The sequence below is a fragment of the Notothenia rossii genome (assembly GCF_949606895.1).
Source record: "Notothenia rossii genome assembly, chromosome: 11".
Classification (NCBI taxonomy): domain Eukaryota; kingdom Metazoa; phylum Chordata; class Actinopteri; order Perciformes; family Nototheniidae; genus Notothenia; species Notothenia rossii.
In genome coordinates this window covers 46,891,335-46,909,322 of record NC_136910.1, presented here as the reverse complement: position 1 = coordinate 46,909,322, position 17,988 = coordinate 46,891,335, and the positions used below count along the sequence as shown (strand labels likewise).

General features: G+C 39.2%; 2 protein-coding genes and 1 long non-coding RNA gene across 5 annotated transcripts in view; 2 read left to right on the top strand and 1 right to left on the bottom strand.

Moving 5' to 3' along the window:
- Positions 1-2,516: 2,516 nt before the first annotated feature.
- Positions 2,517-17,988, top strand: part of LOC307025227 (kunitz-type serine protease inhibitor B6-like) — a 41,162-nt gene continuing 25,690 nt past the window's right edge. Inside the window, exon 1 of the mRNA XM_079659855.1 lies at positions 2,517-2,627. Coding sequence (XP_079515981.1) covers positions 2,538-2,627 — 90 coding nt within the window. The 5' untranslated portion in view covers positions 2,517-2,537. The remainder of the gene's footprint in view (positions 2,628-17,988) is intronic.
- On the bottom strand, positions 10,734-12,354 carry LOC307024784 (uncharacterized protein). 3 transcript variants are annotated; one of them, XM_079659183.1, is made up of 3 exons: positions 12,201-12,354; positions 11,679-11,937; positions 10,734-10,882 (listed from the first exon to the last, which is right to left on the bottom strand). In XM_079659183.1, exons 1-3 carry the CDS (start codon positions 12,282-12,284, stop codon positions 10,848-10,850), a joined length of 378 nt encoding a protein of 125 aa, XP_079515309.1. In that variant the 5' UTR covers positions 12,285-12,354; the 3' UTR covers positions 10,734-10,847. The 3 variants fall into 3 exon arrangements, with proteins under 3 accessions (XP_079515309.1, XP_079515310.1, XP_079515308.1); XM_079659184.1 differs by having other exon boundaries at positions 10,734-10,879; XM_079659182.1 differs by lacking the exon at positions 10,734-10,882 and adding an exon at positions 11,123-11,507.
- On the top strand, positions 13,354-14,393 carry LOC307024785. The gene is made up of 3 exons (XR_013803992.1): positions 13,354-13,612; positions 13,819-13,919; positions 14,064-14,393. It is a non-coding gene; the product is annotated as an uncharacterized lncRNA (long non-coding RNA).

The following is a 17,988-nucleotide window of genomic DNA, read 5'->3' as shown; positions in this document are numbered from 1 at the left end:
GTATTTTCAAAAGAGAAGGATCAAAGAAAAATCCACAAAAACATAGGCCTTCCAATTTTTGTATCACAACTCTTTCTTCTTTTTTTTGCAAAAAAAAAGGCTGGCTAAATGTACATCTTGAAGGACTTCATTCAAATAACAAAATAATATTAATGGATTACATTTTTGAGAAAAAAAAAGAAAGTTTGTGATGTGTCTTTTATAAATTGATGGTAAAAATAATTAAAAGATGAAATATTCCCCCCACCCGTAGCCCCTTTTACTTTTTTAAAGGATCTGAGAACTTCTTTCACCACTGGTGTACAGAAGCCTACTTATTTGGGGTGAAAACTGGTGAACCAGTACAAAACTGGCCACAGAGCTAACTCTTCCCTATTGATTTTTTAATTAAAAAATACTACGTATTATTTCAAATACGCATATTCTAATGTGCTGTATACTTTAAGAATCATCCATAAACCAGCATATTGGCCTTATTGAGAATATCCAAACATAAATGTGCTGTTTACACAAATTGTATCCAATTCAGAATAGCCATGTTCTGAATAATAGTCGAATAGAGACAAAATAAGTTAAAAGCATGCATTTTATTTTAGTACGTTTTTGCGGTTGATTGATAACTGTCAATGAGAATTTTAATCAGCATCCGATTGATTTGACGTGAATGTCTCCGACTCACTATCATGATGATGAAACCGAAACAGCTGTCAAAGGGTGCTACCCATGCTTAGCACAACAAAGCAAGGCAAGGCAACTTTATTTATAAAGAACATTTCGCAACAAGGCAGAGTTATGTAGGAATGAGTCCTAAAACCCGTAAAGGAGTACGCATTTTAGCACTTTGGGTTCCCTTGTCTTGAGTGTTTTCGAATGGGTTTTTGGTTTGAGGCCTAAAAAAGGTCATTGGTTAAGACAAGCCAAAGAGAATTAGACATTTAATTCTCCAACAAATTCTAAATACCCCACTTGTCAATGACTGTATCTTCTATGAGTCATAAAAAAAGATGTCTAAAAATAAAAGTAATGTCATTTGGGATTTCAATGTAGAGGAACATTCTATGGATCTAGTATAAGATCATTCTACGGTTCTATGGCTGTGAACATGATAGGGAAAGAATTCAGCCCAGGTTCAAATTGCTGTGTGAGCTGCTGCAATATCAAATCTCCCTGAAAAGTAAAATATTTTCAGATGAAATCGCTAATGTACTTGTTGAAGATGTTACAAGTCTGGAAGAGAAAGCTGCTGCAAGCACCAGACCAACATCCAAAAAGACAAGCGAAAACAGAGAGAAACTATTCTGGAACGTAGTGGCATACAAGACAAAGACTTTCTTTGAGTTTTGACAATTGTAAGTCTTTTAAAAGTATGTGCTCTTTTTTATAAATGTTTACATGGACTGCCCCCCCCTCCCTTAGGGGAATTGATCCACAATAAACACACTGGATGCGGCACTAGGTCAGAAACCAGAGGAGACTGTGAGGTCCACCGTTGATGGACCACTTTTGGACAAAATGTACTCTCTCCATTAAAGGCAGCTCATTGAGGAATAGCCTCCCAACTGAGATACGGATTGTCCCACTCTCAATAGTTTTAAAGGTCAACTAAAAGAATGGTTGAGAAACAAACAGAAGTGCAATCACCGCTAAATGCACTTTAATAGTGGGGTTTCTCCTCTTGCACTTTATGTATCTCTTTTATCTTCTCTTGCACTTTATATGTCGTTGCTGCTATATTGTATTACCATGTCATAAATACTTGTGTGTGCTGCTCTTGCTCTTTTGCACTTTTTGCACATCATGTATTTGTCTTTGCTATGTGTATAATTGTCATGTTCTTAAATGTTTTATGTGAGGGACTGCGGATGGAAATTGGCTCCAAGCTAAAATCTGGCATATTTACACTATTTGCATTTTCTTGTTTTGAGTGTTCATTAATGTGCATTGTCCCTGCTAAATAAACGATAACATAAAAAAAGAGAGCGACTACAAAAGGTAGACTCAATGGCTCTTGATGACATCAATGAGCAGTCCCAATAGATGCTGTTGTATAAAAAGAAATAGAATAGGTCCAGATTTCTTCTATTTTGTGTTGGATGATTTGTTTTATTGATTGCTGATGGGTGTTAAGATGTGTTTTACAATTAGAGCTAGGGAAGTAACAATAACCTCCTTAAGGTTAAGTTAACATTAACGTAACGTTGCAAGAAAGCAAAACGAACCTTCAAGAAAGCTTTTACTCTCAGACTGGGTGAAATTGTGCAGTGTTGACTTTTAGCGCTTTTCCCAGTAGACAGAGCTGTCAGAGCGGTTCTATGCTGGTTTAGCTGGCCAGGCTGGTCTTGAACCAGCATGACAAGCCTGGCAAGCTTGTCCAGCCTGGTAAACCAACTAAACCAGTCTAGCACCAGCAACCATCTTAAGCTGGTCTAAGCAGGGTAGTCATTGGTCAATGCACTGCCTGGGCTGAAATAAGGAGAATAAGAAGGGGGCTATATTTCCATCAATTCTTGAAGAGACAGCTGGACATAAAGACAGACATGATGGAGAAAAAAACGATTGTGTTTTCTGTGCTACTGCTGCTGCTGGGGTGCACGTGGACCATCCAGGCAGACGTTGATGAGGATGAGGTGACTGGCTGACCTCTTACTAAACACTATGTTGGTTACCTCTACATTTCTGTGGAATATTGTATGGCTGTTGTTGGTTCTTTATATTAATGATGTGCTGTGCAAACATTTAGAACGTGTTTTACCCTTATCTTAAAACATGTTTAATTGAATGTTTCGTGGAATATTTGTATAAAAGTTTTCAAATGTCTTGTCTGACTGTCTGTCTTTGGCTCGGAAACAGGTGGAGAAACCTGTGAATCCGACTGTGGATCCTGCACACGTGGAAGACTTCAATCCCTTTTCAAGTATGCCCAATATAACCAGTAGCGTGGCGTGGGGAAAAAATTAGGGGAAGCCAATAATACGTCCTTTCTTCTGGGAGTGAGGCTAACTGAGTGCTGTCTGGTAGTACATTAGAGATCCTGAATCTGATGTTAAAGTACTAACTAATGTTGTCTTCCCCTTCCTGTTCTCTCTCTCCCTGCAGAGGACTGTACAAAAGCACCAGAACACGGGCCTTGTCAGCCATTGTTAATCATTGAAAGGTACTTCTACAACCCCTCCTCAATGACATGTGAGATCTTCTCCTATGGCGGGTGTCTGGGCAACCTGAACAACTTTGAAGATAAGGCAAAGTGTATGTATCACTGCAGAAGATGAGGATGACACAAAAAATGGGTCTGATTAATTGTCCCATGTTGCTTGGAAAACACACACCAATTTAGACTACAGCTGCCAAGTGTTAAACACTGTGTGAATGTTATCTGTCTCAGCTTTTTGACTGTCTGTATCACGATAATAAAGTTTAACATCTTACTTGTGCTTTTTTCTGTTTTTTAAGTATATTTATTTATTCAACCTGGATCAGTAACAGCATTAAAATGCTTTACAAAATAGTATTTAAACAGGGAACGGTCTGAATCAATAAACATATTTGGGAACTGCTATAAAGAACCAGTGTGGCAGCCTATCAGAAGACCATTTTTAAAAAATGGTCAAGAATGGTCCTTCTTCATGAAACAAACCAAACAACAAATGTTTCCTTCACAAGTAGGGCTTCATATGTTTAAACACATGAATAAACATCAATGTCAAAAAAGTGTGTAACGGTAAACTTTCCACAAATTGTGTGTGTGATGAGTGGAAGCAGGAAGCAACGTGTTCTAAATTGTAGCTGCAATAAAACATAAAACATGAAACTTTACAACTGTATACAGCTGCTGCTATTGACAGTAAATAATGTAAACATAAAATATTTACTTGAAAATGCTCAAATATCAGAATATATAAAACACATACAGTATGAGAACATGTTATATACTACTTGATCTGATTACTGGGACACAACACCACACATCAAACATTAGGAGTAACGAGTCTTTCAAAAAGTCCTTTCTGTGATATAGGGCTACATGAATACAAATAACTTGACTTGACTGGACCATACCTTCTTTGTCTGTCTGAAATAAGGAGCTGGGAAATAATTTTAGATTTGTTCAAGAAGCAAAGGAGCACTACCTCAGCAGATAACCGGAACAAACAAGAAACAACTAACAGAGTCATCCATTGTTTTTATTGGTGGTCTGCTGTAATATAACTTCCACTGTTGGGGAGAAACTGATACTATGGAACGGTGTAATGTGATTAAATTACCATATGAAAGTGTTTGTGATCAATACAGTTACTGTATCTATAATATAATATTATGTCTCTGAGGTAACCCTTTGGAAGTTCTTGCTCTACTCTACTGCTTGTTTTCAGCGGAAGCTGTCTTTGCAGGCTGAAAGTGCACTACTGCCATCCTCTGGTTAAGGGAAATATTTAGGCTTTTTTCACAAAACCTACAAAATTAAACATTTGAAATGATTAGTTTATGATTTCGTTTTTCAAAAGAGAAGGATCAAAGAAAAATCCACAAAAACATAGGCCTTCCGATTTGTGTATCACAACTCTTTCTTCTTTTTTTGCAAAAGAAAGGCTGGCTAAATGTACATCTTGAAGGACTTCATTCAAATAACAAATTCATATTGATGGATTACATTTTTGAGAAAAAAACCAAATGTTTGTGATGTGTCTTTTACAAATTGATGGTAAAAATAATTAAAAGATGAAATATTCCCCCCACCCGTAGCCCCTTTTACTTTTTTAAAGGATCTGAGAACTTCTTTCACCACTGGTGTAGGCTACAGAAGCCTACTTATTTGGGGTGAAAACTGGTGAACCAGTAAAAAACTGGCCACAGAGCTAACTCTTCCCTATTGATTTATTTATTTAAAAATACTACGTATTATTTCAAATACGCATATTCTAATGTGCTGTATACTTTAAGAATCATCCATAAACCAGCATATTGGCCTTATTGAGAATATCCAAACACAAATGTGCTGTTTACACAAATTGTATCCAATTCAGAATAGTCATGTTCTTAATAATAGTGGAAAAGAGACAAAAGAAGTTAAAAGCATGCATTTTATTTTAGTACGTTTTTGCGGTTGATTGATAACTGTCAATGAGAATTTTAATCAGCATCCGATTGATTTGACGTGAATGTCTCCGACTCATTATCATGATGACGAAACCAAAACAGCTGTCAAAGGGTGCTACCCATGCTTAGCACAACAAAGCAAGGCAGGGCAACTTTATTTATAAAGAACATTTCGCAACAAGGCAGAGTTATGTAGGAATGAGTCCTAAAACCCGTAAAGGAGTACGCATTTTAGCACTTTGGGTTCCCTTGTCTTGAGTGTTTTCGAATGGGTTGTTGGTTGGAGGCCTAAAAAAAGGTCATCGGTTAAGACAAGCCAAAGAGAATTAAACATTTAATTCTCCAACAAATTCTAAATACCCCACTAGTCCATCCATCCATCCATCTTCTCCCGCTTATCCGTGGTCGGGTCGTGGAGGTAGCAGTTCCAGCAGAAAGCCCCAAACTTTCTTTTCCCTGGCCACATCAACCAGCTCTGACTGGGGGATCCCAAGGCGCTCCCAGGCCAGAGAAGAGATATAATCCCTCCATCTGGTTCTAGGTCTACCCCTTGGTCTCTTCCCAGCTGGACGTGCCTGGAACACCTCCCTAGGGAGGCGCCCAGGTGGCATCCTAACTAGGTGCCCGAACCACCTCAACTGGCTCCTTTCGACGCGAAGGAGGAGCGGTTCAACTCCGAGTCCCTCCCGGATGACCGAACTTCTCACCTTATCCCTAAGGGAGACACCAACCACCCTGCGGAGAAAACCCATCTCGGCCGCTTGTACCCGCGATCTCGTTCTTTCGGTCAATAACTGTAAATTCTATGTTTCATAAAAAATGTGTCTAAAAAAAAGGAATGTCATTCGGGATTGGAATGTAGAGGAACATTCTATGGATCTAGTATAAGATCATTCTACGGTTCTATGGCTGTGAAAATGATAGGGAAATAATTCAGCCCAGGTTCACATTACTGCAGGAGTTGAACAGTTGAAACACCTTGAACACAAATATCTAGAACGAGTTAAGACACCTCCATATAAGTGGACACTGTTGGAGAATTGAGAATGAAAGATCAGGAGGCTGAAAACATTGATGGCTGCTGCCAGTCAGCCACATTTGTGAAACCAGAAACCCCCAATAAGGCCTCAAGAAGATCCGAGGAGGATGCTCTAGTTTTGATTACAACAACTAAAACTCTCAAGCAACTAATTAGGAAAGAGTTAACTGAAATTACAGAACCTTTTCTAAATGTTATGACGGACTCTGCTTGTGAGCTGCTGCAATATCAAATCTCACTGAAAAGAAAAATGTTTTCAGATGAAATCGCCAATGTGATTGTTGAAGATGTTACAAGTCTGGAAGAGAAAGCTTCAAGCACCAGACCAACATCAAAAAAGACAAGCGAAAACAGAGAGAAACTGTTCTTGAACGGAGTGGCACAAGACAAAAGCCTCATCCCAATACCCCTCCTCGACTCCTCTCTTCGCCTCCTCCGGGACTTGACCCGGAAATCGATCAAGACGCGCTATTTTGAAGGACGTCCCAATAGCTCAAATGCACACGGAGGAGTCGAGGAAGGGTGCGGGAGGAGACGAAAGGGAAGATACACGAGAGCAGACTACGCGGAAGTGTTTTCACAACTGGCGTATAAAAGCCGTGCCCTCACTTTCACAGCTGGTCGATTTCAACAGAGGAAAACCGACAACTGGAAGATGAGTGGAAAAGCGTCACATAAATGTATAAGTGCTCACAGCTCCGTGGGAATTGTTATGGGCAATTCATTTCTTATGATTATAACAAATTAAGTCATGTTTAATGATCTTGAACGTCACTAAAACATAGGCTAGCTATTAAGAAAGCTATTTCATAAATGGCTAAATCTAGATATACAATTATTTGTATTGTTTTGTGTTAAGATATTCAGTCCTGAATGTGGGTTTGTGGTGAATGTGGGGATCTACACACATTTTCAGAGTAAAGGCTTTCACATTACTATAATTATATTTTTATTTAAATGTAGGTTACATTTTACACCAAAACGTCATCATACATTGAATCCCTTGACGAACAAGATAAATATTCATTCATTTAAATAAATATTTAACAACAAATGGGCCGGTTCTAAAGGGTTATTCAGTTAAGCCCGATGAGAGGGGATACGGTTATGGCTAGAAAGGATCCGTCTAGTGTAAAACTCTCGCGAGAGTTTGCAATAATGCTGAATGTTTACGTTTGACAGGCAGCCTTTCAGTTACAATCGTTAACATCAGTGGGCCACAGCAAATGATGGTGAGAAGCTAAACTATCTATTAATTATGTCAATTACAGGGAGTGTGATTGTTGAAATAGGGTGTTAGCGGTCTTGCTGTTCAAAGGAGAATGACAACACTGTAGATCACCAACACTATGGTTTATTTTTTATTCACAGGCAAGTCAAAGTTGTCGCAGTAAAAGTCCCAAGATAGCTCATGGTGCAATACAATGTTCCCTTTCAGTGTTTCACTATTATCCTGCTGCATTAATGTGTATGTTGCATGTTACTGCTGTAGAAGTGTTTCCGAGCCGCTCCAACGAGAGTTACAACGAGAACGTGACGTCATATTTACACAAGACGGGTCCTTTCTAGCCATAACCAGGGGATACAGCTGTGCACATGTCATCATTAACAGACGTCGTTTAAAAGTGACGTTTGAGAGAGGACATCCCAATTACCTGAGGACTCCTCTGTCCTCGCGTCTCCTCCTCGTGTCTCTCGCTCGCATCTTACGGAGGCGGAGCTAAGACGCGAGTGAGGGAAAGGAGGAGTCGAGGAGGGGTATTGAGATGAGGCTAAAGACTTTCTTTGCCACGTGGTTTGCAAAACTGGCAATACATCAAATCGCGGCACAATATAAGGCTCAATTGTTCCCCGAATACCAAGTGAGAAGCAAGGATTCAATGCAATCCTTGCTTGCTGAGGTTGACTCTCTCCCTCTGACAGAAGATGGTAGGCTACTAAACAACAACAGGGAAATGAGATTGTGTTTCGCAGATTGCAGGATATTTCCAACAGCAAAGTCTTGAGAAAAGAACTCATCGATCTTCTCTGCACTGCACTGAGGGGATGATTTCTGATATTGTTCCAGGAGTAACGAGGAGTTTAGTACACCCACCACGTGATACTATGTCCCGTGAAATACATGGAAAACTGTTGCACTTCCAGGTACAGATGTGGCTGTGGTTGAATACACAAGAGGTTTCTCAATACTCTAATTTCCCCTCCTCGACTCCTATCCTCGAGACCTAGTGCCGCCCACAGGAGATGCGAGCGGAGGAATGAGGAGGGGAACAGAGGAGAGAGGAGGGGAAGCAGCAGGCGGTTAGAGAAATGAGAACTCCTCTCCTCTGAGCGGTCACTTTAAAGAGACGTCCATTAATGATGACAGGAGGCACAGCAGCCCTCTGTCTGATGGACAGATGTGTTCATGACGACTTATATTTACTTTTAATTCATTGACAGTGTCGTATAATGAGATAATAACAGGCTACAGATGCGGACATATACACACATATATTTATATAAATAGATACAATTTCAGAATCAAACAAGTGTGAAAGCACTCTCATAATAAAGTAACATCAGGGACTGGAGATCCCCCCCTCTCTCTGGTCACTGAAATGGGGAATTGAAATTACGGGCCAAAAGTTGTATTTACAAGTATTAAAAGTAAGCATAGGATACCAAACCAACTGAGACCCGTCTGTCCGCTGCATCTACGCACTGGAGAACACACACACCTACAGCTCCTAAACCAAATGGTATTTGGTTGTACAGTGCGTAGATGCGGAGGACAGACGGGTCTTAGTTGGTTTAGTATCCTAGCTATGCTTACTTTTTATACTTGTACATTTACTTTTGGCCCGTAATTTCAATTCCCCATTTCAGCGACCAGAGAGAGGGGGGGATATATCCAGTCTCTGATTGTGTTACGTTATTATGAGAGTGCTCTCATACTTGTTTGATTCTGAAATTGTATATAAAATATAAATATATGTGTGTGTATATGGCCGCATCTGTAGCCTGTTATTATCTCATTATACCGCACTGTCAATGAATTATAAGTAAATATATAAATCGTCATGGATATCTGTCCATCAGACAGAGGGCTTCTGTGCCTCCTGTCATCATCGATGGACGTCTCTTTAAAATGACCGCTCAGAGGAGAGGAGTTCTCATTTCTCTAACTGCCTGCTGCTTCCTCTCCTCTCTCCTCGGTTCCCCTCCTCAGTCCTCCGCTCGCATCTCCTGTGGGCGGCACTAAGTCTTGAGGATAGGAGTCGAGGATAGGAGTCGAGGATGGGACATTTGAGTATTGAGAAACCTCTATTGTCAGTACAAACACCCAGAATCGTAGTATCTGAGAAGACAGTTGCCGGATCGTTACCGGATCGGTGCAGGATGCAGCAGCACATGCAGAGAACCAAAACAAGTCTTTCAGGAAACTTGTGGAGAATCTGGTTTCCCGCACCTTCAGAAAAGCAAAGATCAGCAGCTATTTTGGAAATGCAGAGACCACCACTGAGCTCCTGTTCAAAAAAATATGCGCTGCAGTGGAAGGAACAGATTTCAAAATCACCTCTGACACTTTTATAGACCACGACAAGGCCGTTCACAAGGACCTGTGCAAGAAGTGGGGCAGTGCAGAGATAGTGCTGGTTGCATTGTGTCTACAAGACCAGATGTGGTAGACTATATTGTCTCCACTTTCAAAAACCGCCTGATGAAACCACCAAAGAAGGGAAGCACCATCTCCAGGTTTTGCTCTTCAGTGGCCAAAGACTTCTCCAAGAACTGCACTCCAGATTTCAGATCTCAGTGGAGAATTTTCTTTTTAAAAGCAGTGTGGAGACCAGTGGCCTAAATGTTTGCCACCTTATTTTGTGAATTGATTCAACTAATGTTCAATACAAGTGTTGACATTTATATTTCAGCTTATCTCTCTTATGCCTTTTCAGAGCTGTAAATAAATTAAGCTAAAGTATTTCTCAAAGGTATTGTGTTGGAAAACAGAACCATCTGTATATTGAGAATTGCAGCAGTACATTTGTATTTGACTAATACCTGTTATAATATTAAAGTAACAGTCATCCCTCATATGTTAGTGTTCAGGTCGTTAAGGTATGATTTTAAAACTTGGTTGGATCCTCAATTCATTTTTACCTATCCAATATCTGAGTCGTTTTCATCCAATATTATGATTTCATTGCGAAAATGCAATCTAAAAATAACAACCAAACAAAAAATATGTTTGAAAAGTTATAATATGACAGTTTTAGATTACATTTTCAATTCAAATAGTTCTACATTGGCAGATTTCTAATGTCAGTGTTCATGTCTCCTATTCACAGTGAGCATCTTGCAGTTAAAGTAAAACAATACAAAACATTAAAAGTGCTATAGCATGGGCATATATATAGGTTGTGTATAATTGTTTACAATGAGTACTTTATACAGTATATTGAATTAAGGAGATTTAGCTATTGTAAGAAGATATTCTTCCATTGGGGCTTTACCAATTTAAGTTTTAGGAGATTTCATTACCTCCACCCTTAAGTTTTTACTGGATATTCAGCCATATTAATTTGAGTTATAAACAAAGAACATACACAAAACATAATTAGTAAGCACATTTGTTTTAATTGTGATTTTTTTTAATACAAGTTTACATGTTCTGAGTGCAGAAGCGTTCTTCATCTCACTTGCTTCCAGTTGGTCCGAGTCAAAAATGAGTTTAACAGTCCAGACATATTGCCGTTGGGAGCTCTGCTGTGAAAAGGAAAAAATATATTAAGCATATTTTGCTATCTACAAATATCTGGGGGACCATATTGAACATATATGGCAGCCCTGCTATGCATCTTTAAGCTTCACAGTACATCTTTATTTTATGATAATAATTAAATATGTGATAATATGCAACATTTCTGGGTACCTCTTCACAAACCTCGAGAGAAAACGACAATTTAAAAATGATATCCAATGTATTCAGTTCAGTCAGACAACTCATGTGTTCTTAATATGTTTATTATAGCAGCATATAGTTTGAGTTTATGAGCTAGGCTCGGGCCTCATCACTCCACAGATTTACAAAGAACATGAGTGATGATTAGATAACTATCCCCCGAGCCTACAGGTTGTAGCTGGGGTGGAGCTGGGGTGGTGGTGGGTCAGGCAAGCAGCAGCAACATGAAACACAGCAGCAGGAACATGAACGCAGCAATGGCAAGTGAACACAGCAGTGGCAGCAGCAGCATAGCGAGGTAGAGGCAGGAAGACCTGGCAGCTTAAATAGAGCAGCATGTTTAGGAGAATGTCTTTGGTTGGTTGTAAGAGGCACGAGGTGCGTCACGTGTTAATGTATCACCGGTCGCTGGGTCTTTCTTACAGTCCTCTACAAGAAGAGCGAGATGCAGGAAGTAGCACAGAGCATGGAAGACACATATTAGTAAGGACTTGACTCTAACATCAGTATCATGATCTCTCTTCCATTTAGTACACATTTTCATTGCTCACTGGAACAAATACAATGGTATACAGATAAACAATTGAGTTGATCTCTTACCTGTAGCATTGAACGGAGGGAGAGTTGGAGTTGCTTTAACGCCCTCCATAGTAACATTATGCTCCAGATGAACCTCCATAGTAACATTATGCTCCAGATGAACCTCCATAGTAACATTATGCTCCAGATGAACCTCCATAGTAACATTATGCTCCACAGGAACCTCCACAGTAGCATTATGCTCCACAGGAACCTCCACAGTAGCATTATGCTCCACAGGAACCTCCACAGTAGCAAGAGGCTGCACAGTAGTATCCACCTGGATGACAGCCACAGACAGACTTAGCCAGACAAGACATTTAAAAACCCTTATAGATGAAAAACATAACATTCAGTGGAACCTGCTTCAAGATTGCCTCTAACTCGTTCTCCAATTTGGTTAGCAGCATCACAAATATGTCATTTCACTGATGCTATGTATCAACATAAAACAACAAAGCCAAACCTCAAGGGACAGTTAAAAAAGAAAAGAAAGAATGATTGAAAATCCTCTATGGAGAGATGTTAAGTTAAGCAACTCACCTGATCCATATCAACAGGGACACCCTGGAGAGTCCAGGTCCATCCCAGCAGCAGAACAGAAATCAGAATAATTGCTTTCTCCATCTTAACAATATGTTGTGTTAGCCTGTGTGTAAAATGTCTGAATCAAAGGCAATACATCTATCTTGTTGCCTCTGTTTCTTATACCCTCATTTCCGCCCAAATAAGGCATTGATGTGTAACTTGTTTGTTTTGTGGTTACCCCGCATGTTCTTATTTTACTCCTTCAGCAAGTTCAGCCCAACCTTTGACTTGGCTGTACATATAACATTAGACTAATGAGTCAGACGAAAGAGTAGCTAATCAGTAACATGTCAATTATTGTTAATCCTGCATGATTGTATCTTATTGTACCTCAAAGTTATCACAGTATCAGGTTTTCACTGAATATCATTGCCAAACAAATTCATGGTAACAATATCTTCACGATGGCTGTAGAAAAATGTGGATAAATAAACAGCTCTAAGTTGAATGAGTGAACATTTTATGGAAGTCATTCCAAAGAACCCTGTTGTTGAGAGTGAGATGCGGTGGCCGACTCGTGCAAACACGCTAAACACGGCCCAAATCACTTCCATTAGGAGAAACCTGCTGCAATTTAAAAACTATGTAAATGTAAAAAAACACAAATGACCAAAATACATCCAAATGAGGACTTCTTCACTAACTTGACAAAAAAATGCAGTATTAACAAGACATTTTCAATTACAAAAAGCTGCAAATAAAAAAGAAACTGATAACACAACAGATACAGGGACACTAAAAAGTGAAACACACATCTGGGACCGGAGCGCTCGATGACTAATTGGGGATTATAAAGTTGGCCAACTGTCAAAGTTTGCAGAGAAAGTCTATTTTGTAATAAATGGAAGTGTTTTGTCTTTATATCTGCAGTGAATAGGTTAGCTACGCTAGATAGCTAGCTCACAGCAGATCTGCAAAAATATCAGAAACAATAATGCGATCAAATTGTTAAAACAAGCCAATAAAACGTACACTTAAGGTGCGTTTCCAGTGACGGTGATAGTTGGCGAACTGGGTGGCCTCAAAAACACATTTTCCTTGAAACATTCTGTTGACATTACCAGTGAAAAACAAATGATTAGATATTTGATGTCTGAAGTCCAGTGTCAATGTGTTTAGTTGCTCAACCAGGCCATTACACAATAGGTTGATGTTTTACTCACGTATTTATTTTCCATTAGTCAATGCACTGCCTGGGCTGAAATAAGGAGAATAAGAATACAAGGGGGCTTTATTTCCATCAATTCTACAAGAGACAGCTGGACATAAATACAGACATGAACGAGAACAAAACAATTGTGTTTTCTGTGCTACTGCTGCTGCTGGGGTGCACGTGGACCTTCCAGGCAGACGTTGATGAGGATGAGGTGACTGGCTGACCTCTTACTAAACATCATGTTGGTTATATTTCTGTGGAATATTGTATGGCTGTTGGTTCTTTATATTAATGATCTGCTGTGCAAACATAGGATACATTTAGAACTTGTTTTACCCTTATCTTAAAACATGTTTAATTGAATGTTTAGTGGAATATTTGTATACAAGTTTTCAAATGTCTTTGGATCGGAAACAGGTGGAGAAACCTGTGAATCCCGTGGCACCTGCAGATGTGGAACACAACAATGTAACTCTGCTCTTTCCAAGTATGCCCAATATAACCGAAGAATACTAAAGGTAAGAGATTAATTTACTTACCCCAGTACACTTGATGTGCAGTGAGGCTAACTGAGTGCTGGCAGTACATTAGAGATCCTGAATCTGATGTTAAAGTACTAACTAATGTTGTCTTCCCCTTCCTGTTCTCTCTCTCTCCTGCAGAGGACTGTACAAAAGCACCAGAAACAGGTTCTTGTAGGGCACACATGGAAAGGTACTTCTACAACCCCTCCTCACAACCTGTGAGATCTTCATCTATGGCGGGTGTCTGGGCAACCTGAACAACTTTGAAGAAAAGGCAAAGTGTATGGAGAGCTGTCACACTGCAGAAGATGAGGATGACACAAAAGATGGGTCTGATTAATTCTCCCGTGTTGCTTTGAAAACACACACCAATTTAGACTAAAGCTGCCAAGTGTTAAACACTGTGTGAATGTTATCTGTTTCAGCTTTTGGACTGTCTGTATCACGATAATAAAGTTTAACATTTTACTTGTGCTGTTTGCTGTTTTTTAAGTATATTTATTTATTCAACCTGGATCAGTAACAGCATTAAATGCTTTACAAAATATTATTTAATCAGGGAAAGGTCTCAATCAATAAACATATTTGGCATTGCTATAAAGAACCAGTGTGGCAGCCTATCAAAAGACCTTTTTTTTTTTTTTTTTTAAATGGTCAAGAATGGTCATACTTCATGAAACAAACCACAAATGTGTCCTTCACAAGTAGGGCTTCATATTTTTAAACCATAGACTGTGTATTAAACACATGAATAAACATCAATGTCAAAAAATTAAAACGTGAAAAAGTGAGTAACGGTAAATGTTCCTCAATCGTGTGTGTGATGAGTGGAAGCAGGAAGCAACGTTGTTACGAACTCAGGCACTTAGGGGGTAGGACCCAATACACAAGTTATTGAGCCGTTTCCGCTCTACATCCTGAACTCCTCCCTTCGATGCAATGCACTTCCGTTTTGGCGGACTGGGTTTGTTTTGCTAGCTAGCTCCGTTGTGCCGACAAAGCACTGATATCGCAGAGACAAAGAGGATATAACAATTACAACATGAAGAAAAGTGGTTCGGGAACTACGTGTGCGGTAGTTGGTTGCAATCACTCGAGAAAGCACCTGAACGAGTGGTTAGATAGAGAGTGCTACGACCACAAACCAGCACCCAGCACCCAGCCATGTTGTTCATTAAATACAGATAAACACAACAAATACTGCATGCATTGTATTTTTTAATATTATATATGAATATTTTCATAGTGATGTAATTGTGTGGGCTGCTTTTATATTTTAATTTGTAATACCCGTTAGGATTAAACATGTGATCTTTCTTGTTGAAGCCATTTCTTTAGTTTCCTCTCAACAATTAATTCATTCAGTGTTATTTATGTACAGTATGAGCTTAATATGAATGATGAACTGTGTTAAAAGAAATTGTAGCACTCTAAGGAACATATGAAATGCAATAATGCAATAACAGTGCAATAATGAAATTAAATTACATCAAACTTTATTTTCACTCAAACAGTACAGGCACATATGATATATTGCACAGCATAAAGAGATCATGTAAATTGTGCATTATGTAAACAACAGACAACTGTTGGCTCCTGTGGGCATGACCTAAATAAGGCAGTTTATTTTGGTTTTATGCTGGGCCACGTCGTCATGTTATCCTCCCAGTTTTGCACTGAATTCGGGTGGGGGAGAGTAACGCCATCTCCAGTCAAAGAAGTAGAATCGTGTTCCCAAGCTAGCATCACTGTTAGCATCGAAATCGCTGTGTTTACACCAGTGCCCGTCTGACTGTTTACATCGGTTTACACCGACAGACACTGTGCAAAAGACTTCCGGCGGAAATGAAGTGCATTTGTGTAGTGTCATGGCGCTACCCGTGTTTTGGCGCGTAAACTTGTCTATTGCAAGACCCGGGAGACAGAGGTAAAGTATTTGTTGGATACTTTATTTTCCAAAACAGCAAAAATGAACAAAAAGGTAAACAACAAAACTCTAGTCGAGATGACAAAAAACAGAGAACAAAAGAATCAAAAACCTTTCAAGAGTACCAGGAGCATAGCCCTTACCATGACAATAGACAAGACGAACTGACACTGAACACTGGGAAACAGGGGAATTTAAACACAGGGTAACAAGACATAGGTGGGAACAATCAGGGGCGGGGCTGACACTGATGAGCACAGGAGACACACAAGGAGTGACAGGTGAAAACAATCAGGAAATTAGACACACCAGGGAACTAACGACAGACATGAAAACACAGGGAAAAAAGACCAGACAATATACAGGGAGGAAACATGACAAGGAGAACGGAAAAACACCCACACCTAGAGATAGAAACGTGACATGACATAAAAATCCTGACAAACGTGTTCTTATAGCTGCAATAAAACATAAAACATGAAACTTTACAAATGTGCTGCTACTGAGAGTAAATAATGTAAAGATAAACTATGTACTCGAAAATTCTCAAATACCAGAATATATAAAACACATACAGTATGAGAACATGTTATATACTACTTGATCTGACTACTGGGACACAACACCACACATCAAACATTAGGAGAAACGAGTCTTTCAAAAAGTCCTTTCTGTGATATAGGGCTATATTAATACAAATAGCTTGACTTGACTGTACCATACCATCTATTTGCCTGTCTGAAATAAGGAGCTTTGAAAGAACTTTAGATTTGTTCAAGAAGCAAAGAAGCACTACCTCAGCAGATAACAGTAACAAACAAGAAACAACTAACAGTCATTCATTGTTTTTATTGGTGGTCTGCTGTAATATAACTTCCACTGTTGGGGAGAAACTGATAAAATGGAACGGTGGAATGTGATTAAATTACCATATGAAAGTGTTTGTGATCAATACAGTTAGTTGCATGCCATGTAATTAAATGGACGTTATGTAACACATTTAAGTAACAAATGGGTAACAACCAAATATAATGTTTTCGGTAAAAACTATTAAAAAAAGATATTGACAGATATCAGTGTTGAATACTGTTCTTACATTTGTTAGACTAATCTAAAATCAATCAAATATAATACCTTTCATAACTTATTAAGTTTTTAAAAGGGTAACTAGTCATCTGTAATATATTACATTTATAGATTGACCTTCCCAACACTTCAGATATACCATGAGAGATGAGACAAAAGCATGACTCTTTATTGGGATGCTGATTCAAGTTACATCTCTGTATTATGATGAGCAGTTAGCTCAGTTTGCTTTCAGGAGCTCTCCCTCTATAAAAGACCAAAAACACATAATTATTTCCTCATATCTGGGTGGATATTTCAATTTTTGTGTGTGTATAATAACCCCTCATCGTCATTGACCACCCTGCAGTACTCGTCACACTCGGCCTTGCTGTAGAACTTGTTGGCGTTGCCCTGGCAGAAGCCCTGTTTGTACGGCACGCAGAGGCCCGCGGTGGAGTCGAAGGCCCAGACGTCGACAGGCGGCACATGGCTGGAGGTATAGCAGAGGAGATTATTGTCATTCATATCCAGGGCAGGGCTGTGGAATTCATATTACACGACTATTGAACATTTGAAGAAAAAATGTAACGTATCATTTTTAAATTACATAACATCAAGGCCATGGGGTTTTTGAGAATGTTTGGATCACACGAGTCAGAAACAAAACTACACACTGACCACTTGAATATATAAAAAGAGTAAGGAAAGTGTAACCTATCTTTAACAGCAAGTATGCAAAAATACCGGGTTTTAGTAAATCCACATTTGTATTTTGTTAGCTTTACGTTATTTATTAAGCTATCCTATCCTCCAGCTCTTGAAAAAACAATAAAAGTGACAGATACATTTAAATAAAATTTGACAGACATTAAATCTACAAGCGGGCATAACTGCCTGTTGCCAGGCAGCTGCCAAAATAAAGGAAACACAAAGATCAATAAATGGGGCATTTGGTGTCACTACAGCCACCAGAACAGCTTAAGTGTGACTTGGCAGAGAGTGGGCTAACTCCACTAGAACGATGCCATCACATTCTCCTACAAGTACTTCTCTCCTTTTGTATTTGGT

Excerpts from the sequence above, each read along its gene's own strand:
- LOC307024784 (XM_079659182.1), bottom strand. The coding sequence starts at position 12,284 with ATGGAGAAAGCAATTATTCTGATTTCTGTTCTGCTGCTGGGATGGACC. Across the intron at positions 11,938-12,200 it reads TCCCTGTTGATATGGATCAG|GTGGATACTACTGTGCAGCC; the intron begins GTGAGTTGCTTA and ends GCTGTCATCCAG. Across the intron at positions 11,508-11,678 it reads CCCTCCGTTCAATGCTACAG|AGGACTGTAAGAAAGACCCA; the intron begins GTAAGAGATCAA and ends CTCTTCTTGTAG.